Source organism: Sinocyclocheilus grahami, unplaced genomic scaffold, assembly GCF_001515645.1.
Source record: "Sinocyclocheilus grahami isolate Dianchi unplaced genomic scaffold, SAMN03320097.WGS_v1.1 scaffold356.1, whole genome shotgun sequence".
NCBI lineage: Eukaryota > Metazoa > Chordata > Actinopteri > Cypriniformes > Cyprinidae > Sinocyclocheilus > Sinocyclocheilus grahami.
Genome location: NW_015505535.1, coordinates 399567 through 423215, shown reverse-complemented (window position 1 = coordinate 423215; position 23649 = coordinate 399567). Strand labels below are relative to the sequence as shown.

Genomic DNA, 23649 nt, shown 5'->3' with positions numbered 1-23649 from the left:
GATCTGTGGCCAGGCAACTCCCCGGATCTCAATCTCATAGAGAACCTGTGGTCAGTCCTCAAAAGGCGAGTGGACAAGCAGAAGCCCACAAATTGTGATCAACTCCAAGAACTAATAAGGCAAGAATGGATCGCCATCAGTCAGGATTTAGCCAGAAGCTAATAGCAGCATGCCAGAGCAAATTGTAGAGGTTATTAAGAACAAGGATCAACACTGTAAATATTGACTCATTATATTTTTTTGCCAATAAAAGCCTTTAAAACGTATGATTTTCTTATCATTGTTTTTCAGTATACCATAGAAACGTGGAAAAATAATCTACAAATACTGAAGCAGTAAACTTCGCAAATCAAAATTTATGTCACTGCCAAAACTTTTGGCCATGACTGTATGTATATGTATATGACATTAAAATTTGCATTGGTGCAATTTGCTTAATTTGCATTAAATGACAGAAACAATAGTTAACATAATTTAGTTTTCTACCTTGTTGAACTCCACTGGGCTAAAGATATCGATCCTCTCAGAAAATAACTTGTGAATGTTACTGAGCAAGCTTGTGTCCATTGGAGCACTGGAACAAAAAACATAAACAATTATAAACAATATCCTCTGTGTTACTATGTATATTTCATTACACCTTTACAGAACTAAGGCATGTGATCAACTAAAGAAAAACAAAAAGAAGGAAAACATAATACAGCAGTAATAATAATAATGCTAATAATAAATAATCTAAATATAATTTTTGTATTAAAGTATTTAATAATAATATGAAGTACAATATTATAGTAATTATTTGTTTTCAAATGTAAAATTATAGCCAGGGCCGGCCCAAGCCTTTATGGGGCCCTAGCAGAATTGTATTTGGGGGCCCCTCGGTGCCACCAATATGACTGGTTATTGTCAAACCTTGATTATTCACACACTATAAATCTAACACACCCATTATCAGTTTTGTTTGTTGTAGCAGTGTTGCTTACATCATACCTTTGTCTGCCTGGCATGTTTTTTTTCCCTTCTGTGATTTTTAATTGTAACAGTTGCAAATTTACAAGAGTGGTCATGTGTTAATTTGCACTTTAACATTCAAAGTCTTAAAGTATTAAGTGCCATACTTAATGTGGTGTGCTGAAAATTAGCTAAATAAACCAGCAGACAATGCATTTACAGAACAGAATGTTATTTTAACAACATAAATATTCATCAAAGTTGTACTTTTATTACAAGTCATACTTTTCTATAATAATAATCTCTTAATCTATATCTAGCTAATTGAGGCATAATGATATTGGAATATAATAGCAAAGACCCAAAAAGGTAAACTAAGGTAAATAATGTTAAGCTGTTATCAGTTTATGAAACAAAACTTTAATCTGTTTAATAATTTCAAACGTTATATTAAGATGTCAAGGGTATTTGCTGATGTTTTGATGTTCAAACATGAACTTCCCTAAAACAAAAAAATTTTACGCACAAGACAAAAACTTTAATCTGTTTAATAATTTCAAATGTTATATTAAGATGTCAAGGGTATTTGCTGATGTTTTGATGTTCAAACATGAACTTCCCTAAAACAAAAAAGATACCCTATCTTGTCAGGTGTGCGTTTCCCAAAAGCAACTATGGTCGCAAGTTCTGTCGTTACCAATAGAGTTAAATGGAAATAAAGACAATAGTTAGCTAACGATGCTTTTGAGAAACGCACCCTGATTTGTGCCACAAACCCCCCATATTGAATTTGTCCCTCCTCCACCCCCAAAACGCGATCGATTTTATCCCTTCGACGCGCCATGCTTTAGCTGGCGCTGAGCCAGAGAAAGACAAGCTCAGAAAAAAAAAGAAAAGAAAAACGCGCTCAGTGCTTTTCATATTTCATAACTGTTCAGTGTTTTCAACCGAGTAAAGTTTATTTTAGGTTTCAGACATTTAAACACACTTCAATTAAGTAAAAAATATATTTAGTTTGTTAAATAAATTTATATGGAAAGCGGCAATAATAATCCTTTCAATTAATGGACGATGTGTTTTATTCCTATCAAATACACATTGTGTAGGTTACTATAAAGTTTACTCTGTTTTTCTCCCAGCTAACTGGCCACTTACTTTCATCTATTTCGGGAGAAATAGGTGAATTTACGTGATGTTAATCCGACAGATCCAAACGGCAGCGTCCAGCGCATATTATCAACGGTCATTATTGTGCCTGCATGACACGTCGCTATGGAAATAATAAAATGATATGTATAGATTATTTAATTATTTAATATTGCGCTTTCGTATAATTACCATTGTCCATTGACATAATATATCACAAATTAAAAAATAAAAATAATAAAATAAAATAAACTGTCATGTAGGCTACTCTTGGGGGCCCTCAGCAGCCGCTTAGTTTGCTTATGCCTTGGGCCGGCTCTGACTATAGCTTACATTTTGCCTGAAAATGCAGGGAGGCTCTAAAAAAAATCTCTGTTTAAAATAGATTTACAAATTACTCGCAATATGGGAAAAATTGTTGGTGCAGGTTGCTTTTTCAAATGCCCATCATGAAAAAATTCTGATTAAAGTCAGTAAAATTAGTGAAGTGATTGTGCACCTAGGAGTGTAGCTTGGTGCATAGCGAATCTGCTGTCTTGAGCTGCTGTACACAGAGAAGGTGCGTTTGCTGGAGTCACTGCTGTGGGCTTTCCTTACTCCTTCCTCATAAAGCAGTCCCACCTAGTAAGCACATATGCAGGCAAAATTGGCTGATATAAATGGTTAAGAATTAATATGCAACTTTTTTCATGGATTCAAATGGTCTGTTTTATATCTAGAATCTTTTTTTGTAAATAAAATATGAAACAAATGTTTGGTGCTGCAACACCTGTACATCAATAGAGGTGGTATCTTCCACCACCCTCTTCATTACAGCTCGGACATTTCTAGGTTCAATGGTGTTCACCCAGTCTCTCGTTTCCACGCTCTTCCTCAGCATTTGACTGATGATTAATCCCTGAACCTGGATCAAAACAAAACTTGCTTAACAAATGTTGTCCAACAGCAATCCTAGCCCGAAATCAATGACTGTACAGCTGAACTTAGTTTTCACTTAGTTACCTTCACATAGTGGTTCAGTAATTTCTGAGCAGCTTCTCTGGCCTCTGCACAAAGTGCTGTAACTGGAGTGACTGGAGTGTGGTGCTGTTTAGAGAGGAAAGGTAAATATGAATAGTGCATTTAGAGAGTTTATTTCAACAGAATATAATGCATATGGAATACCTGTACAAGAAACTGTTCATCTGTGAGTGTGAGGATGTAGGAGATGGTGGAGGTCTCATAGTCCAGACAGAGACGAGAGAGCAACAGAAGGAGAGCAGGAGGCGTGGATCCTCCTCTGTCACCTGCACTCTCACAGTACTGACGAGACGATTGGCAAATTAACTTAATAAAGCTCACTACCAGGCCCTCACGCACACCCTGACTGCAAAACTCACCCTGAGAGAAACATATAAGAGGTATTAGAAAAGCGATAAAACATGGGAACATACTTGGTCATTTTAAACTAAAAAAAATTGTATGATTTTTCTTTTTTTTACTGGAATGGTATGAAACTTGGGGACTTTTGTGAACACTAAAAAAAAAACATGGACATGGTTAGAAAAACTGTCCTAAAAACTAGTATAGTAAATGTCACCACAGTATATGACTAAGAAATACGGAAAATTTGAAAATATAGAGCGGTCCTAAAAAATAGTAACATCACCATAGTAAATGAATAAGAAATACGGAAAATGTGAAAATACAGAGCAATCTACAAATCAGCCACAAGTCTTTGATAATGTCTAAATATATATCCAAATGCAAAACGTAACGGTAGTTAAGTCTGAAAATACTCTTATAAGAAACTAGGTAATACACTGCACACTCTCTCTCTCTCTCTCTCTATATATAGGGGTTTACAGGCATCCAGTGATTACACCATAAATCTTATTTTCTTTATTTCTATAACCAGATTGCACCAACTTGTCTTTCATGCATTGGATTTTTAAATACCTTTGCTCTATTTTTAACTTAAACACTGTTAATTTTCTTCTAATTATGGAATTGTTTTAAATTAAATTAGATTTATTTTAATCTATAGATGAAAATTGTCTAGTATCATAAAAATTCTCCTTAAAGCTGCAGTCCGTAAGGTTTGCCTCTTTGTCGACATCTCTGTTTGAAAACCTGGAATTTGAGTTACTTGCGGAATTATCTTCCTTGCATGGGTTGTACTCTGGCACGGCTCCAGCACAGATGAATCTAATGTTTTGAGGAATATGTGTGGCAGTCAGTCACCGCACCGGTGTGAATCCTATACTTAGTATACTTAGTAATCACAGATTCTAGCCTACTTCTTGGAATATATGACCCAAATAAGAATTTTCACTGGATATTGTCATCTGAACAAGTAAGTAACAAGTCTGCCACGTTTGTTCTGACCAACTGAGGAAAAAAGCATTACAATAAATCGTGCTTCCAATGGTGATTTAATCTAACGATCGATTAGCTCATATCACATAAAACTGTGCAAATTATTATTGTTATACTTTATTCTCAGATTATTAATGTTAACAACATCAGTGTGTGTGTAGATTTCAATTTCTGTACAGTCTAATCTCTAATTGTCATACCATTAGAATTTCATACCAAGAAATTCTTTGAACCCAAAAAGCAAATTATGCTCCCTTCAAACTGGTTGTCTTCAAAATACAAATCTTGTGTAATCCCAGGCTATCTGTAATCAGAAGCACATTTAAAACTGGAATATAAATTTAATTTCATTCACTTGTGTTTCATATAATCCTTTCTGGATTACAATCCGCCATCAAAATAATTTTTTGACATTTAATTATTCCAGCTGCTGTGAGAAAAGGCTATAAACGATCAGCCACCTGCAGGATCCTCACATGCGATAGCCTAGTAGCCGGGACAACTTCTTTATGTTTACAGAAGTGATGTAATGACGCAGTGCCATGCTCGAATTTCCCGCGAAAACCTACCCGTACCACTCAAATTAGAAAACATTATTATAAGATAACCGTTGTGAATCGGGCTAAAGTAAGGCGATAGTTTTGAATACTAGCTGGTTATGTACTTGCTGAAATATCGATTTTGGATAATTTTTAACCAAAAACAAGTTACAGACTGCAGCTTTAATACAAAAATACTAAATATTAAAAAAAATGACTGAAAATGTTTTAATCACCGAGGGTTACTGTAAATAGAAGGTCCTATACTAAAATGTCCTATACTTGGTATTTTTATATACATAACTTAGATATATACACTTTATTCTTTACCTTGAAATAGGGCTTGTTGGAGAATGTGATGTCCTTTGCTGTGAAGAGATGCACTGATGCTAATACAGACTTTAACTGATTCAGAATAAAGTTTGATAAGGATGTCAGCAGTTCTGTCAGACTGGGTGTGGCATCTTTACTAGTAGCCCCGCCTCCTGATGCACTAGCCCCTCCCACTGATAGACGAGGTGCAGCCAAAGCCTGTCTTACATCAGTAAGGCTGTCATGGTAGAAGGTTTGTAAGGCGGACAGGTACTGTTTGATTCTCTCTCTTGCTGCCCGCACCACTATCTCCGTTCCTTGGCTGGGCACTGCCGACCCCGGAAGTAATTTGGATATTGCCTGTAATCTGCGATGGAAGCGATCCAGGGCTCTCACTAACAGAGAGTTATCACCCACTCCCTTCTCTTCTTGTATCCTCCTCTCCACTAGAGAGAAGTATCTAGCAGCCAGAGTGTCCACAAACACATGTAGCTTGCCATTAGCCATCTCTGGGATTTTCTTTGAAGCTAATTCACCCTCCTGTGGACGGTTGATAAACAATTCTTGATAGGAGGCAATGACTAAACAGAGATTGCTGACAAACTCATTACACCCTCGATCTATGAACTCAAGAATGTCTGTTCCGGCAGTAGGAGAGAGGAACGGATTGGTCATAGAAGAACTAGAAGGAGATACATGATTTGATCCAGGATTTGTTTTTTGAACCAAGCCTCCGCCGGTATCAGTAACCGGAGAGTCTTTAAGCTCCGCCTCCAGTCCCTGGAGATCTGCCTCCAACCTAGACTGGGCATGGCTGAGGAATTTGTCACAGAGCTCTTCCGCTGGCTCGTCTAACTGCAGAAGAAGCTCAACACATTCAGAAAGGTCTTTAGCACTTGAACCTCCATCCCTGCAAGCAAATATGAATTAAAGTACATGAGATTAGATTTTATGGAAGGCATTTTGACTCAAGTCAATGATTTTTATAGGGTTAGTTCCCCCCCCCAAAAAAAATCTGTCATTAGTTGCTCACCCTCATGTCATTCCAAACCCATAAGACCTTCATTTATCTTCAGAACACAAATTAAGATGTTTTTGATGAAATCCAAGATTTCTGACCCTGCATAGATAGCAATGCAATTGACATGTTTAAAGGGGTCATATGATGCGATTTCAAGTTTTCCTTTCTCTTTGAAGTGTTACAAGCTGATTGTGCATAGATAAGATCCCTAAAATTACAAAGACTAACTTCTCAAAACCAAAGAGATATTCTTTATCAAAGTTAAGACTCTGCCATGCCCCCCTAAAATGGCTCGTTCTAACACGCCCCCACATATCTACCTCACTATGTGGAAATATTTGCATAATGCCACCCATAACGTGGTAGTTGTATTGCTGTCTACGGAGGATATGAAAACCCTCGGATTTCATTAAAAATTTCTTAATGTTGTGCTCTGAAGATGAACGAAGGTCTTACGGGTTTGGAACGACATGAGGGTGAGTAACCTATGACTAATGAATTTTCATTGTTGGGTGAACTATACCAAACACAAAATCAAAAGTTTAGATACTCTTCACTAAATTCTACTAGATGAAACACAGTTATTGTATTTTATTTTAACTAATACAAATATATGCCTTCACATCCTAGAAAGCACAGACCTGAATTTCTGCCGCAGCTGATGAGCGAGCTGCTCCATAATGACATGGCAGTCATCTTGGATGCCCCTGAAAGATGGCATATGACTATACTGTTGCAGTACACAGCGTGCCCTCCGGTGGGCACTCACTGCCTGGGCATAGGCCTGCAGCTCCAGACACTTATTGAGCCTTGCTGGCAGCTCAAACAGGAACTGGAGCTTACGTAGGAGAGTGTGAACACCTATACAGAAGATGAAAGATTCATGGCTTATGTGGCAGAAATCAATTTCACCTTGCAATCATAATGGTTGTTATACTACCAATACAAGCCTCGGTCATGGATCATTTATTATTAATGTGATCCATTTATATCACATTAATATTCATACCTGATAGTTTAGTGATCTGTGCATGCTGGTCCTGCAATGTCCCACTAATGTGGGCACTAAACTCTGTGATAGCAGCCATGTTCGCAGACAAACAGTCCATTTCATCTTCCATCTTCTTGAAATCATTCTTCATTTTTCTGATTGTGTCTGTGGAGAGACAAATAAAATTAAATGAAAGCCATACACTGCAAAATAAATGAGAATAAGAATAGTCAATTATGAGTTCACGGTGACTTCAATAGTAAAATCTGAACAACTTTCATCTGTTCACTAACCTGTAGCTGAGATGAACTTATTGTAGTTTTCATAAACCAGGGTTTGCATGTCACTGTCCAGAGATCTGATCTGTTTCACCGTGCAGCTCTCATGATCCATCAGCTCACCCAGAGAACACTCCTTCCTCAACTGAAACACAAACAAGACATTTCAAAGACAAACCACAGTACATTTGAGCCTTCTAGCAAAAAAATAGTCACATACGTGTATTTATATGTGGCATAAAACGCTGAATAAAACCAGAGTGACAGCTTACTCGTTGCCACACTGCTAACAGATGTGTACACCCCTATATAATACACAATAAACACCTACTCTTTGTCATTATACATCACACTACCTTATTTAAATAAACCTCTGGGTCGAAATGCGGTCCGTTGATATCACACGGATCCAGAGACTCGGCTTGTTCTACGACTTTTCCTTCCTCATTCAGGCCGTAGTAGAGCTTCAGCATACTGTGAACCCGCCGCCGCCCGGTCGGGTCTGAATCCGGTGGGGTTGTAGCTGAAATCATTTCTACCACAGTTCAACTATAGCCTAATGGCAGAGCGAGAAGGACTTTATCTCATGAATTAATGACGTTGCAAGAGCTCTGGTTGCAACCTGCCAACTCAGTTTGTTGATGGGGCTGCTGCTCTGATCCAAAATGGAGTTACTGTAGACAGTATTTCAAAATAAAGGTCCGGGCGTGAGTTATACTGTATGTACATACTGGTAAAATATAATTTGTATATAATAACGAAAATGTAAATAATGTAAATGTTAAAATCTTAAAAAATAATGAATGCTTGTCACTGCTTTCATGCATGAGATTATACACAATATTTAGTTTGTTACATTTATTTCGTTCCTTCTTTTTCTCCTCAAGATGTAATTCTATTACACATCAAAGACCTTATTACAGGCATAGTTCGTTTAAATAAAACATTAATAAAAAAAATCCATTATACAGAAAATTATTTACTGATATGTATGCCAGAAGTTAGTTCAAAGCGGAATAAAAAGGTTTAATGTTGCATATAAACGGTTTTAGTTCATTTTACAGTCGCAACATTTTGGTAGCGAAATTTGTGTATAAAACCTCAAACAACAAAAGGTAGTGGAGATACAATTTCAAGAGACAGATGACAGCAAAACTCTAGCAACAGATTAAATGCAAATGTAAAAAAGGCACTTTAAATTAGTATTGACAGATTCAATATTTCTATAACACAGATGGGACTATCTACAGCAGTTAGTAGGTACATATGTGTGACAGCTGTTCAGCCTGAAATATAAACATTGGATTAGCTTTAGAGTGGAAAATATAATATGGTACAGAAAGTCTGGGTCTAAGCCTTTTAGGATTAACATCTTCACAAGCGTTTTGCATAAATACAGAAATGCAGTGGGTGTACTGATCGTTTTGCACCATTCAGCTGGCCGTTGTCCTTTCACAGTTCAGCTTGTGATGCCAAAGTTTTCATTTTCCACACTTTTAAATGTGATCGAGTGTAAGCAGGTAAAGAAACATGCACACCACAAAATCAATTCAAGACAACAGATGTCATGCATTGATGAATACAGAATTGTGTCTGGTTACTGATGACCTGTTAATGTAGGGCTTGACATTAAGATTTGACAGGTACTGTAACGTTTAAGAACAATTAAGTCATTTGTAAAAAAAAAGCAGTGCATTGACATTACCAAAACAGGAGGTATAATGAACAAATTCATTCATTTAGTAATTCTTCACAATTCAGACCATCAGTAAAGTTCCCAAATTGTTTGGTAATGATGCCACGGGGTGAATAACTGGACGTTCAGAATCAGAGGCTATGATTAAATAACCTCCTTTGACATTTTTCTTCTAACTGTCCTGGACAATTGTTAATGTCGGGCCCCATTACTGTTGTTTTTGTAAAAAAAAAAAAAATCATATACATTTCTTATAGTTAGGTACATTCAAGCTCTAAAAGACTGGAAACACAGTACAACGCTTAGGGTTTCATACATTGTAAAAGCATCGCTAAATAGAAATAGCAGACATACATCACCTATTGATCATCAAGCACCTACACAACTGGTGATTCAATGTATTAAATAAAGTTCTCTCTGCTTTACAAATGCAGATTATGCTCACATATGACCTGGATTGTTTTCAGCAGTGCATTACATGCACACCATCAGAAAGATATGATTCTCCAGAGCAACAAGGTAGTGGGACCACTACTACAGTCAACTGCACTCAATGTGTCGAGTCATGATTTACCTTTGGTCACCACTGAACACACAAAAAAATCTTGTTACAAATAAGAAGTCTGCATATGCAAACAAGCCCTGTAGTAAACAAGACAGCAAAAACAATACACACAGTCAGCAGACAAGTAGCTCAGAATGTCAATCTCAGTCTGTGCTGTCTTTGCAATGCTTTGCCACAGACAGCAGCCCTGGTTTGCATATAGGAGCGGTTGTCCTATACTAGAGGCAATGACTGTTTGCTTTGGTGCAGCAGGTCTAGTTTAAGCAGTATTAGTGACATGGATTAAAGTGCTGGACTACTGTACTCTTGATTTACAGCCACTGGGATGTAGTTTGGTTTGATGTTTGCATAGTAGAAACTACATTCAGAACAGTGACCTAAACAGAGCTTTCGGATAGTGTCTCATAGTCACAGAACAGTTAGTAAAGGTTAGTTTAACAGAACAGCATTATTGAAGCAAATTTCACATTCGTTTTTAACGGCCAACAGAGAAAGCTTTAACTTAAACCTGTGACATAACGCACAAATTATCTATAAATACTGGTTTAGCTCTTCAGTCTGTAATCTTGGTCCGATTGGTCCATTCAGATGGTTTTGCACCGTGTCTCTGAGGATCTAAATAGACAGATGTAGTTTTGGTCACCGGGCAGAAGAGGGCAGTGTTGAAGCCGGGGCTCACCCTTGCTCCAAACTTTCAGTCACCTGAACCTCCGAGTAAGTGGGAGGCTGAGCCTGTCGCGTGAAGAAAGATGCAGCTCTTTTGGGCTTCAGACGTTTAATCTCTTTGCCTGAAACAATGGAGGTAAATTAAAATGAGCTTGGTCCCAGTTTATTATTTCTTCATTGTAGACGATAAAAGTTAATGGGCAGAACAAATGAACACCAGGTGCGTCCATCGCACCAATGCAATTTTAGTCTCTTACCGTCATCAACGTAGCTGATGGTGTTGAGTGAATGGACTCGGCTACAGACCACGCTGCTTTGTCTGCGCAGTTTCCCCTGCCGTCGCTCTCGGGTTTTCCCATTGGTTTCCCGACCCATAGATTCTTGGGAAGGTGTGACCTCACCGTCAGTACCAGCGGCTGCTGACTCGCCAACAGAGCGCAACTCCACACAAAACTCAATAAGACCACTCATTAGTTCCGCCTAGAGGACAAAAAGTAACGATATATCAGCCGATATTTGGAATTTTTTTAAATATCGGCATTGGCCGATAAGTTAGTCGGATCCAGTTGTGAGATCTTGTGAAGTGTGCATTTGTATCCAGCATGATCGCGTGTTCTCTGCATGACGGTCGATCTGTGCGAATTGAAAGCTGACAGAAGGAGAGTTCAGCTTCACTGGAGATGCGCGATCGACAAACTTTAAACTTGTGATTTTAAATTATGCTGCGCTTTATGCATTTTCCCACTGTCATATTCATGTCATTTTCACTGTGTGCTGTATGTAAAATGAGTGTTACCTTGGCTTTATTTGAAAAAATATGATTAATGCACACAAACTTCCCAGAATACTGAGTGCCCTGTTGGTTACAGTGTTTACTTCCTTTTTAATTATATTTGTATTAAATATTTATTTATATGTGAAAATATTTTGTCATCTAAAGTATAAGTATGTTTATTTAACACATTTATTTTTAAATCAATTTTCAAATGATTTCAAATTTCTAAAATATTAATTAAAATTATATCGGCTTTATGTTGGCCATCCTGCTTTCCAAGATATCGGCATCGGCTGTAAAAAAAAAAACAATATCGATCGACCACTAATCAAAATATATAGTAAAAATTGAAATTGTGAAAAATCATTACAACTTAAAATAACTTTTCTATATAAATGTAATTTATTCCATTACTGTAGTCTTCAGAGTCACATGATCCTTCAGAAATCATTCTATCTAAAGTATAAGTATGTTTATTTAACACATTTATTTTTAAATCAATTTTCAAATGATTTCAAATTTCTAAAATATTAATTAAAATTATATCGGCTTTATGTTGGCCATCCTGCTTTCCAAGATATCGGCATCGGCTGTCAAAAAAAAAACAATATCGATCGACCACTAATCAAAATATATAGTAAAAATTGAAATTGTGAAAAATCATTACAACTTAAAATAACTTTTCTATATAAATGTAATTTATTCCATTACTGTAGTCTTCAGAGTCACATGATCCTTCAGAAATCATTCTAATATGCTGATTTGCTGCTCAAGAAACATTTCTTCTTATTAAACATTTCTTACTGAAAACAGCTATTCTGCTATTTAAAAGAAAAATTGCTTTTGTGGAAACTGATACTTTTTTTTTTCAGGATTCCTTGATGAATAAAAAGATGGAACAGCATTTATTTGAAACGTGCGTTACATTATATTTGTCTTTAGGTCTATTTTGTCCAATTGAATGTATCCTTGAATTAAATAATTAATTTGTTTGATAAAGAAATATATTTATGAAACAATTCATCTGATAATATTAAAATGCTAAATTTATAATTTTATTTGCATTTACTTATTTTATTGCTACAATACTTGCTTACACTGTCAAACTTAAAAACATTAGTCATTATGTGCTCACCTGTTTTGAATAAATCTTTAATAACTTGTTGACAGGCATGCCAGCCTCCTCCCCATCAAACTCCAGCCAGAGTATATGTGAGTCTCCCTCTGTCTCTGGATAGCTGTGATCCCAGGAAAGCTCACTGAACTTGAGACCCAGGAGGACGTGCTTCTCTTTCACATCTATGACATACACTCCTTCCAGACTGATGCCCACACTCACAGCCTTACGGCCACCTCTGTGAAGGAGACCCTGGGCTGGCTTGTCTGTCTCACCCATGAAAAAAGCACATCTGGAAAAAAAAAAATACACATACGTAAGGCTCAGACACTTCATATTTGAACAGCTCTCCACTTGCAATGATCATACCCGTAGTAAGGCAGGGTGTGGCAGCTCCTGAGGTACTGGTGCAGCAGAGCAATGTGCTCCAGACTGGAGCCAGTGGCAGCAGAGGAGCAGACTGAACGATACTCCTTTATAAGATTTTGCTCCATCTCTGCATTCCTCCCGCCTCTCCCCCTCAGTGTGGACAGAAAACCTCCTCCTCCTAATGCAGCGTGGGCCGGTAGGAATGAAGACAGCTTCTTCTCTCTGAAATAACATTACAGGTAGAAATTGAAAGTAATTACAGCTAATTAGTTCATAACAAATTACACTGTAATAGTCAGCTAAATAATTCTAGGATGGAATGATGACAACATATTAATTAAATTCTAAGTTACATTTAAATTTGTATTTTTAAAATAAAAAACTCAAAATACAATACTTACACATGCCTCTGTTACACATGTACTTAGTATATTAACAACAGTAACTTGTTTCCTTATCTAGTTGTCTAATAAATCTGGCATTGTGTATTACAATGCAATTTCATAAGTTGCTATGGATAAAAGCATCTGCTAAATACAAAAACAAACATAAATGCAGTAAATTATGCATAACTTCAAGCAAATAACCATAAACCAAACCCTGAATATACATGTCAAAATAGAGTGAAACCAAACATTGAAAATAAAAAAATGGACTTTACATTAAAGGGACAGTTCACCCAAAAATGTTGTCATTAATTTGCTCATCCTCATGTAGTTCCAAACCCGTAAGACCTTCGTTCATCTTCGGAACACAAGTTAAAATATTTTTGATGACATCTGAGAGCATTCTGACCCTGCATAGACATACTCTTGTGAATGGCGGTGGACGCTGACACGGAAGAGAAGAATTGTTGAATAAAAGTCGTTATTTTTGTTTTCTTTGCACACAAAAAGTATTCTCGTAGCTTCATAAAATTACTGTTGAACCACTGATGTCACATGGACTGTTTTACCGATGTCCTTACTACCTTTCTGGGCCTGGGAACATTACAGTTACAGTACTGTCTATGCAGGGTCAGAAAGCTCTCCGATTTCATCAAAATATCTTAATTTATGTTTCCGAAGATAAACGAAGGTCTTACGGGGTTTGGGATGACATGAGGGTGAGTGATTAATGACAATTTTCATTTTTGGGTGAACTAACCCTTTAACCATTTAATCACTGATGTAGGAGCAGAGAAGGGCACCTGATTGCCACTGTTAGAGCCTGGTCATCAAGTCCAGTCCCCAGCTCAATGGCACAGGACAAAGCTCCCAATGTCAGCCAGTGTTCTGTGTCACAGGGGTAACGACCCTCTAAGATATTCATCTTGGCCTCATCATAAAGTAGCCTCAACACTCCTTCATCTTCAATCTGACATTACAAAATAAAGATGTTACACAACATAAATTCACGTCATGGAATCACAAAACAAATTTTGAAATGAACTTATTTAATATATCAATACTTCAAATTCTGTTAATAAATAATAAAAAAAAACAATTTAAACAATCAGCTTTGCCATAACTGAAGCAGAAATACTAGAAATACCATAGGCTACATGGGTCTTTGAGTCAAAAGCCTGGTGCACACTATGTCTGAGGTAAACATGAGGAATTGTAAAAGATTATGCAAGTCTATATGATTGATATGTAACATAAATCTCTTTTGGAAGCTTTATGCTATGATCGCTCTTAAGAATAAGAGGTCCATGACCTCCACTGGCCAGCCTAATAACTCTAGACACAAACGCTCAATCAAGTCCAAAGTCTTTGATAAGATGTACAGTACAGCGTTGCACAGTCTGACATGCAAGGCATTTGACATTGTACATGTGGCTTTAGCTTTTGCGCATATTGCATAATCTGACAAGCAAACATCTTAGTAGACAAAGAAAAACTTTGTGCACTGGGCTTAAAGGGATATTTCACCCAAATGTTTAATCAATTACTCAGCCTCATGTGGTTCCAAACCTGACTTACCTTCTTCAGTAAAATAAAAAAGAAGATTTTTGGAAATTAATGAATAAATATAATGAAAGTCACTGGGGTCCAAAACTGTATTGGACCCTATTAACTCATTATATGGACAAAAAAAAAAACACACTAAAACATTCTTCAAAATATCTTATTTTGTTGTGCAGCTGAAAGAACTGTATTGGGCCCCACTGACCTCCAAAAAGAAATAAGTCATAAGTACATAAGTTTGGAAATACATGAGGGTGAGCAAATAAGAGAATCTTAATTTTTCCATAAACATTCCCTTTAAAACACTAAATAAACACACCTGAAGTTCTTTTGACCTGGGATAAAAAACATTTCTTTTGTACAGAAGACATGGCTCATCTGAAAAATACAAAGATGTGTTTTTGTTAAACACCTAAAATTTCAAGTAAAGTGAAATGTGCAAAAGCAAACACACAAGCATACCTTGAGAAATGTCTTCTGGGGGGGCCTCGGTAAAGCGGTACAGCAGATCCTGCCACTGACGACACAGCTTGTAGGGCAAATGTTTCGGCTTCAACTGCAGGTCTGTTCAAACATATCACAACAAAATTAGACTAAAGGTGAGAAAACAATAAGAAGGACTCCATAAAAAAATACGATGATCAAACACTAGGGCGGACTTCATCTGTTAATCAATAAGACTATATGTCTAACTAAAGGTTGGAACAGAACACAAAATTTTTGCTCAGAATTTTGCCCTAATTTTTAGTATGGATGAGTCGACACTAGTAGCCGAAAGTCAGTGCCAGTCTGAAGATTTTGGGCAGAGTTGACAGATACAGTGGGGAAAAAAAGTATTTAGTCAGCCACCAATTGTGCAAGTTCTCCCACTTAAAAAGATGAGAGAGGCCTGTAATTTTCATCATAGGTATACCTCAACTATGAGAGACAAAATGAGAAAAAAAAATCCAGAAAATCATTGCTATCTTTTGTCATGTTTTTCTCTGTATCCATTACAAAGTTGGCAAGTGTATAATGCCTAGTGTTTTCAAATCTGTACCAATTCAAAATTCTAAAAGTCATGTAGGGTTTTAAAAGACATCAAATAATCCACAAATGCCAGCGGGTGACTTTAACGCCCTGAGCACTTCCTGATGTCCCCTCCCAACACTTCACTTGCAAATCAGCCAAAGACACTGTAAATGCCATCATTGTGCTTGCCCTTCTTCATAACCTAAATACGAAAAGGTCATAGATTCTGTATCAGTCTGACATCTGACCAGAGCACAAAATAACAATCATTACCAAGCAAAGGAGAGCAGAACCAGAACGCGAACACATCTACAGCAGAATTGGGAATGTTGAGGGCTTCTCGGACATTGCGGCCGAGCTCCTGCGCACTCATACAGCTGAGACCCTCCAAAGTCAAGTGAACTGCACTGTTGCTCGCCAAGTACACCAACAAATCCTGAGCTGGAGAAACACAAGAGGGACAAATGATCATGTCAGGTCAAGCATGATCAGATCAGGACCTCCAGTCTGGTGACATCAGATCAAGAGAGGAAACGTTAAGGAACAGAGAACTAACCTCTGGTGACTGAAGAAGCCACACTTCCTCGCTGGGAATGAGAGTGCTCTGATGGCTCAGGGGGGAAGTCGTCATCATCTCCCTCCATCTAATCCAGAAACAAACACAACTTCTGAGTAGGAAGCACAAGGCATTTTTATTGCTATATTCCGTACAAACTAAGCATAAAAGGAAGAAAAAGTCATTCAATTTGATAGTAGTTTTCATAGCAAAATTAGCATAAAGCATAAACATAAGCATAAACAAGTATTAAAAAAAACCACTGAAGGCTAACGCAGCAACTTTTAAGTTCCTGAACCACTGTATGTTTTAGTTTCTTTTCGCTATTTCTACCGTACATCTCACCTTGTTTACTATACTTGGTTAAAATACGGGAATACTATCAACAACAACAAAAAAAGAGTAGGGAATTAAAAGAAAAAAAGACAGCTGACGTCCCTATTCTAACCGGCTAACGTTAGCTAAATTAGCTACTCCAGTAACAGGCAGGACACCAAACAACACACAGCAACATACCGAGACACTGTACTTCGTTTCAGAAGCTTCTTTCTTGATGAAAACAGGCAGAAAAAGCTGTAGTATTTGGGAGCGACTAAGTTAAGTTACATAAAAGCTGAGAGTATGACGGCAGCAGCAGTGCAGCTGGATAATGATCTCGAAACAGCGCCCACCAGTGAAATCAGCAACAACCGGGAAGACGCTTCATAAACGCAGAAGCGCCGCACTATCAACTCGCCAAAAGAGGGCGCGCCACAGCCCAAAGTATAGTTGTTGCAGTTGACACTAGGCAATTTAGTAAATTTATCCTCAAAAACGCTTAAATAAACTTGAATGTTTTACAGTAGCAATGCATTTGCTTTTGATAAATATAAAAAAATTCAAACCAAATAAAATAAAAACCAAAAACCTTTACACATAAAACATGTGGATATGGTCATTCATTCATGTATGACTTATATGTTGAGTAAAATTAAATTAGGGTTAAACCGATGAATTCAGAAAAATGTGGCACATTTCTCGAATGGCGCAGCCGCCGTAACAATGTTGGCATAATTAGGCTGCCTGAGTCCAACGTCCAACGTCCTTCTGCGTTATTTTCACAGCTCCTATTTGACGTCCTGGAAAAGGATGTTTTGTCTTCTCCACCGGAGATTGACCGGGCTCATAGGGCTCTCATCGGTAAACCCGCGACCAGAGAAAAGCCGCGCACTGCACCGCTAAAGAGCTGGTCATCCGCGAGGCTCGAGTAGAGACTGTTAAAAAAACAACAACAAAAAAAAACCCGCTAAAAGAGGCAAGCTGATGTTTCTAGGTAGCCCGATCGCCATATACAGGGCTCTCAACTTTTCTCAAAAGTTTGGAGATGGTCCTCACAGAACACAAGATCCAGGGGGCGTGGTTGGATCCAGATCCAACTCCTCCCACTGTGCATATACCTAAACCTACCCGTCTCCATCCCTGATCCCTAAATCCACACATCTCCACCCCTAAACCTACCCATCTCCACCCCCTAGATGTGGATCCAACCACGCCCACTGGATCTTGTGTTCTGCTGTGAGGGGCTACTGAAAGTTTGGAGTGAGATTATATCTGTTATATCGGCCCACACAATTCTCTTAAAGGGGTCATATGATGCGATTTCAAGTTTTCCTTTCTCTTTGGAGTGTTACAAGCTGATTGTGCATAGATAAGATCCCTGAAGTTGCAAAGACTAAAGTCTCAAAACCAAAGAGATATTCTTTATCAAAGTTAAGACTCTGCCACGCCCCCCTAAAACGGCTCGTTCTAACACGCCCCCACATATCTACCTCACTATGTGGAAATATTAGCATAATGCCGCCCTGATCGTTGTTCTTAATAACCTCTGCAATTTGCTCTGGCATGCTGCTATTAGCTTCTGGCTAAATCCTGACTGATGGCGATCCATTCTTGCCTTATTAGTTCTTGGAGTTGATCACAATTTGTGGGCTTCTGCTTGTCCACTCGCCTTTTGAGGACTGACCACAGGTTCTCTATGGGATTGAGATCTGGGGAGTTGCCTGGCCACGGATCCAAAATTTCAATGTAATGATCTTCGAGCCACTTCTTTAACGTTTGTTTGTGAAAAGGTAATTTTTTGGCCAATGAAGCTTTTAGCAATTATTTAAAATGGATCTGATCACTCTACACAATAATCTAGAAACAATGTGAATGAACACCACAACAGCTTAAGCAGCAAACTTTGCAAAACATAAAATTTATGTCACTGCCAAAACTTTTGGCCATGACTGTACACATACAGGATTGCAGAACCTGCCCTGATCATGTATGTCAAAAAGTGTGTGTGTGTGCGTGAGAGAAAGAGTACACATTTCAATTTATGAATGGTGTTATGTGTTGTGTTTGTTGCACATTTTGATGTCTTGATGACAGGGGTAGGGGGCTCCCATTTAAAGCACTGTGACTCAAGGCCAGCCATTTTCACCATCACAATGGATGATAGCATTCTGTCCCAAGCCAAACTGTTCCTATTTTTGTTTTTGTGCATCTGCATTTGAGTGGGGAAGCCACAGTGCTTTTAGTGGGAGCCTTTTACCTCCGTCATCAGGCCAACAAAATCTATTAGCTTCTGGCTAAATCCTGACTGATGGCGATCCATTCTTGCCTTATTAGTTCTTGGAGTTGATCACAATTTGTGGGCTTCTGCTTGTCCACTCGCCTTTTGAGGACTGACCACAGGTTCTCTATGGGATTGAGATCTGGGGAGTTGCCTGGCCACGGATCCAAAATTTCAATGTAATGATCTTCGAGCCACTTCTTTAACGTTTGTTTGTGAAAAGGTAATTTTTTGGCCAATGAAGCTTTTAGCAATTATTTAAAATGGATCTGATCACTCTACACAATAATCTAGAAACAATGTGAATGAACACCACAACAGCTTAAGCAGCAAACTTTGCAAAACATAAAATTTATGTCACTGCCAAAACTTTTGGCCATGACTGTACACATACAGGATTGCAGAACCTGCCCTGATCATGTATGTCAAAAAGTGTGTGTGTGTGCGTGAGAGAAAGAGTACACATTTCAATTTATGAATGGTGTTATGTGTTGTGTTTGTTGCACATTTTGATGTCTTGATGACAGGGGTAGGGGGCTCCCATTTAAAGCACTGTGACTCAAGGCCAGCCATTTTCACCATCACAATGGATGATAGCATTCTGTCCCAAGCCAAACTGTTCCTATTTTTGTTTTTGTGCATCTGCATTTGAGTGGGGAAGCCACAGTGCTTTAAGTGGGAGCCTTTTACCCCCGTCATCAAGCCAACAAAATGTAAAAAAAATAATAATAATAATCATAAGCTGAAATGTGTACAATCTGACACACACACAGCTTGACATACATGCTCAGGGCAAGTTCTGCAATCCTGTATGTGTACAGTATGTACATTAAGCACTGTATGAGTTGGCTTGTTTGGGGTCAAAATTATTTTTTTGATACGTTTTTTATTTTTAAAATACATAAAACTCCTAATCCCATTTTTGGTCCTGATGGACAGCCTTGCAAGGAAGTCCCAAATTGTACAGTTCCATCATCACCCGTCGATATTTAGAATGTTGTGCCACCACTTTGGCCGGATAGTCCTCGCCCATAGGGCGATATGGCCCTATATGGCCCACAGGGCTCTCAAGTCTCACGCATTCACTGTGAGACACGTGCATTTCAAACAGCTCACACACTCACACGCCACACCTCGTATTTCTCATGCTGAAAAGTAAGGGATAACTTGTCCCCCTATATACAATTAATGGACAAGGCATAGGCATATAGAGGGAATCTCTGCCAAGTTCATAGCTGTCTCGAGTTATACAGACCTACCAGCCAATCAGAAATTGTCGTTGCCATATACTGTGTCTTGCTATTACCGGTAACATATACTGGAAAGAGGGAAGATTGACTCTTGAGAGAGGAATGTTCATTTATTTTTTATGTATTTATTTATCTTTATTTGTTTATTCTATTGTTTAGATCCTTTTCTACTTATTTATTTACCTTTTTTCTTTCTTTCTTGGTTTCATATTCAAATGTTTTTTTTTTGGGTGGGATGGTTTTGAATGGGTTTATATTGAGACAATCTGTAATTTATTATTTTTTACTGAATGCACCATGTATGGTCTTGTTAAAATACCAATAAAAAAACATGAACAGATCAAGGTAGTATTTTATTTAACAGTGATATATAGATACACAATGTTGCTAATTTTAAATCATACTGCTGCTACTCCAAAAAACGCTAGAAAATTATAGCATTTCACAAGTTTGAACAAATACTTTGTTTGACCACTTCTAAAAGCACAAACTTCATCACTACAAGTATTGTATGATCCACTTAGATGAAACAGCTCTTTTGATTACTTATTTTTCTCACTGTGACAACTTTGGGCAATGCTTTTTTATATGATTCAGCAGTGCACTTGACTGACAGAAGGCTCTCCCACATGAAGGGCAAAAATGTATGGCTTCACTCCTGAATGAATTCTCTCATGTTTCTTCATAAATCCTGACTGTGAGAAACTCTTTCCGCAGTGTGTACAATTGTAAGGTTTCTCTCCAGTGTGAAGTTTTTGGTGGTCTTCAAGTGGCTGGCCAAATTAAAGGAACTCCCACACTCAGAGCACACATGTGCTCGCACATTGGCATGTCATTTCTGGTGCTCTTTAAAATGGTCCATATGTGAATAACTCAGTCCACAAATGGAGCACAAGTATGGCTAATCATTTGTATGGATTCTCAGGTGTCTCTTCAGGTGTGCTGCAAACATAAATGTTTTGCCACACTGATCGCAGTATACGCTCTTTCTATAAAAAATAATTGGTGGTTATTACTTTCTTAATTATTATTATTATACTTAATAAATCATAAAAAGCTATCTAGCAGTCCCACCGATTCAGTAATAATTACAGCCACTGAAATGCACTGTTCACTGATATTTTGAAAAATGTTTTTTTGTCTATACAATGGGATCTAGTGATGGTTTTTAGGATACCACTCATTTGAGATAAAAACATCTTCAAAATATTTTGCAACCACAAAGTGACATCAATTATGAGTTTAATTTCTAGGTAAACTATTCTCACAGAACCACAGTAAAACTCCAAATGAGAATGTTGGAGTCCCTGCTTTAACATGCGGATGAACAATGCCTGCAATGACCGCTCAACCACTTGATCTTCTTAAAAGCATGAACAAGAAAAGGCACCACTTTAACGAGTTGCAAATCCCAGTTCATTGTTTATGAATTTTCATATGATTGGGTCAATTGTGAACATTAACAGCTATTAACACAGTGATCTGGACATTTTCACCTTCATTTTTCAGGCAAATACCTGCATCAGTGTGTGCCTGTGCTTTAGTCTTATTTTCAAAGACAACAAAAATGTGGGAAGAGCCATGAATGTTTTTGTTAAACAACTAATGATTTCAGACTTTATTGAGCACCATGTAGGATATAGTCTGTCGTTAATACCCACATTGGCCACCTCAACACAATACGCCTCAGTGTCCAGTCCTGCTCATCACTCTCCCTGAGAAAATATGACAGCGATCTAACAGCACCCGCTGCCTGACTGTTGCACCGGGGTGCTTTCGATTTTAAGATCAGGTTTCTCTGAACCCCCTGAAGCCCCTGGCCTCATGCGCTTCTTTATCTCCTCTGCCATGGTCATGAAGGCCTGCTCCACGTTCGTGGCATTTTTAGCACTCGTCTCAAGGAAAGGGATGCTAAGAGAGTCAGCAAACTCCTGAAAAAAGTGTTGGAGAAAGAAGAATGGTCTTTCTGTAGAGAATAGTGTTTTCTGTTAATGTATAACTATAAAGTGTTTGGTGTTGAAATGACATTGCTTACCTCACTAATAGATCCTCTGCAGTGAATGGGTGCCGTCAGAATGAGAATTTAAAAATAAAACATCACAATAATCCACAAGTTATCCAGACAAGATGACTTTTTCACTGGGGGAAGCATTATTAAGGGTTATTAAGTGGTATTTTGGCCAGAAGCAACGGTTTATAAGTTAAAACATCTTGATGAATATCTTTCTTATAAACAAAAAGGTTTACAGTTCAGAAGACATTAATTGATGAACTGGAGTGGTGTGGATTACTTGTGGATTATTGTGATGTTTGATCAGCTGTTTGGACTCTCATTCTGACGGCACCCATTCACTGCAGAGGATTCATTGTTGAGCAAGTGATATAATGCTAAACCTCTCCAAATCTGTTCAAATGAAGAAACAAACTTATCTACATCTTGGATGGCCTGAGGGGTGAGTAAATTTTCAGCTAATTTTCTCTTTGAGTGAACTATTTCTTTAACTAGTCTAAAAGGAAGTTCATTATTTCCCTACCAACCAACCTTAGCTGTAGTGTAGTCCACAACTTTTTTTGTAGTGAGGTCACACTTATTTCCTACAAGTAGTTTGTTGACATTCTCACTTGCATAGCGATCGATTTCTTTCAGCCACTGTTTCACATTGTTGTAGGACTCCTGAAAAAACACCAGCATCAAACTTTTAAGAATGCGTGCAGTTGTGATAACATTTGAGAGGTAAACCTTTATTTTACTAAGCAGCAACCATAAATGTTTCAAGTATTGATGTGAATTTTTTAGAAGGGAGTCTCACAAACCTGATCCGTGACATCATACACAACAATGATCCCATGAGCTCCTCTGTAGTAGCTAGATGTAATCGTGCGGAATCGCTCCTGTCCAGCGGTGTCCCACTGGAAACATTTACACGTCTCATTTAACTGTAGATTGACATTAAAAGGCATACTTAAGATGAATTCTAAAGTCTACAAACTCACTATCTGCAGTTTAATAGTTTTTCCATCCAACTCAATAGTTCGGATCTTGAAATCCACTCCGATCGTGCTAATGAAACTCTCTGTGTAGGTGTCGTCCTGGAAAAGAAAAAAACAATCGTATTTCTAACACCCGGTCAGAGATCATTCATATCCAAAGATGCTGTTAAAAAACAAACACTTACTGCAAAACGCAATAGAATGCAAGATTTTCCGACTCCAGAATCTCCAATCAGAAGAAGCTTGAATAAGTAGTCACTGTGAAAATATGGGAAAAGAAATACAGTTCTGAGATGTTAATTTTATATATAAAATATATTATTCATATAATACTAATATTAAATACTATAATATAATTTTATTTATAATTATTTAATAATAATGTTAATATAATAATAGTTAAATTATATATATATATATATATATATACACACACACACACACACACACACACACACACACACTCACTCACTCACACACACACACACACACACACACATATACACACACAC

At 37.7% G+C, this 23649-nt stretch overlaps 3 protein-coding genes across 3 annotated transcripts in view; all 3 read right to left on the bottom strand.

The window, feature by feature from the left end:
- Positions 1-8247, bottom strand: part of LOC107548861 (vacuolar protein sorting-associated protein 51 homolog) — a 9912-nt gene extending 1665 nt beyond the window's left edge. Inside the window, exons 1-10 of the mRNA XM_016229695.1 lie at positions 7953-8247; positions 7612-7741; positions 7337-7483; positions 6969-7188; positions 5325-6216; positions 3262-3477; positions 3100-3183; positions 2867-3001; positions 2597-2718; positions 487-574 (exon numbers count right to left, since the gene is read on the bottom strand). Of these exons, the coding sequence (XP_016085181.1) occupies positions 487-574; positions 2597-2718; positions 2867-3001; positions 3100-3183; positions 3262-3477; positions 5325-6216; positions 6969-7188; positions 7337-7483; positions 7612-7741; positions 7953-8129 (2211 nt within the window). The 5' untranslated portion in view covers positions 8130-8247. The remainder of the gene's footprint in view (positions 1-486; positions 575-2596; positions 2719-2866; positions 3002-3099; positions 3184-3261; positions 3478-5324; positions 6217-6968; positions 7189-7336; positions 7484-7611; positions 7742-7952) is intronic.
- A 1068-nt stretch (positions 8248-9315) lies between these two features.
- LOC107548860 (putative FERM domain-containing protein FRMD8P1) lies at positions 9316-16985 on the bottom strand. The gene is made up of 10 exons (XM_016229694.1): positions 16817-16985; positions 16301-16388; positions 16018-16185; positions 15196-15297; positions 15053-15111; positions 13974-14140; positions 12785-13006; positions 12434-12707; positions 10781-11003; positions 9316-10645 (listed from the first exon to the last, which is right to left on the bottom strand). The coding sequence occupies exons 2-10, from the start codon at positions 16386-16388 to the stop codon at positions 10533-10535; spliced, it is 1416 nt and encodes a 471-aa protein (XP_016085180.1). The 5' UTR covers positions 16817-16985; the 3' UTR covers positions 9316-10532.
- A 3517-nt stretch (positions 16986-20502) lies between these two features.
- Positions 20503-23649, bottom strand: part of rab1bb (RAB1B, member RAS oncogene family b) — a 3912-nt gene continuing 765 nt past the window's right edge. The window contains exons 2-6 of the mRNA XM_016229693.1: positions 23323-23395; positions 23141-23236; positions 22961-23056; positions 22689-22820; positions 20503-22077 (exon numbers count right to left, since the gene is read on the bottom strand). Of these exons, the coding sequence (XP_016085179.1) occupies positions 21883-22077; positions 22689-22820; positions 22961-23056; positions 23141-23236; positions 23323-23395 (592 nt within the window). The 3' untranslated portion in view covers positions 20503-21882. The remainder of the gene's footprint in view (positions 22078-22688; positions 22821-22960; positions 23057-23140; positions 23237-23322; positions 23396-23649) is intronic.

Bases quoted from the DNA above. Each gene is read 5' to 3' on its own strand.
- LOC107548860 (XM_016229694.1), bottom strand. From the start codon at position 16,388: ATGGAGGGAGATGATGACGACTTCCCCCCTGAGCCATCAGAGCACTCT. The intron at 15,298-16,017 runs GTAATGATTGTT...ATGTTTGAACAG, and splicing joins GTTCTGCTCTCCTTTGCTTG to ACCTGCAGTTGAAGCCGAAA. The intron at 11,004-12,433 runs GTGAGCACATAA...TTTGTCCTCTAG, and splicing joins TAAAGATTTATTCAAAACAG to GCGGAACTAATGAGTGGTCT.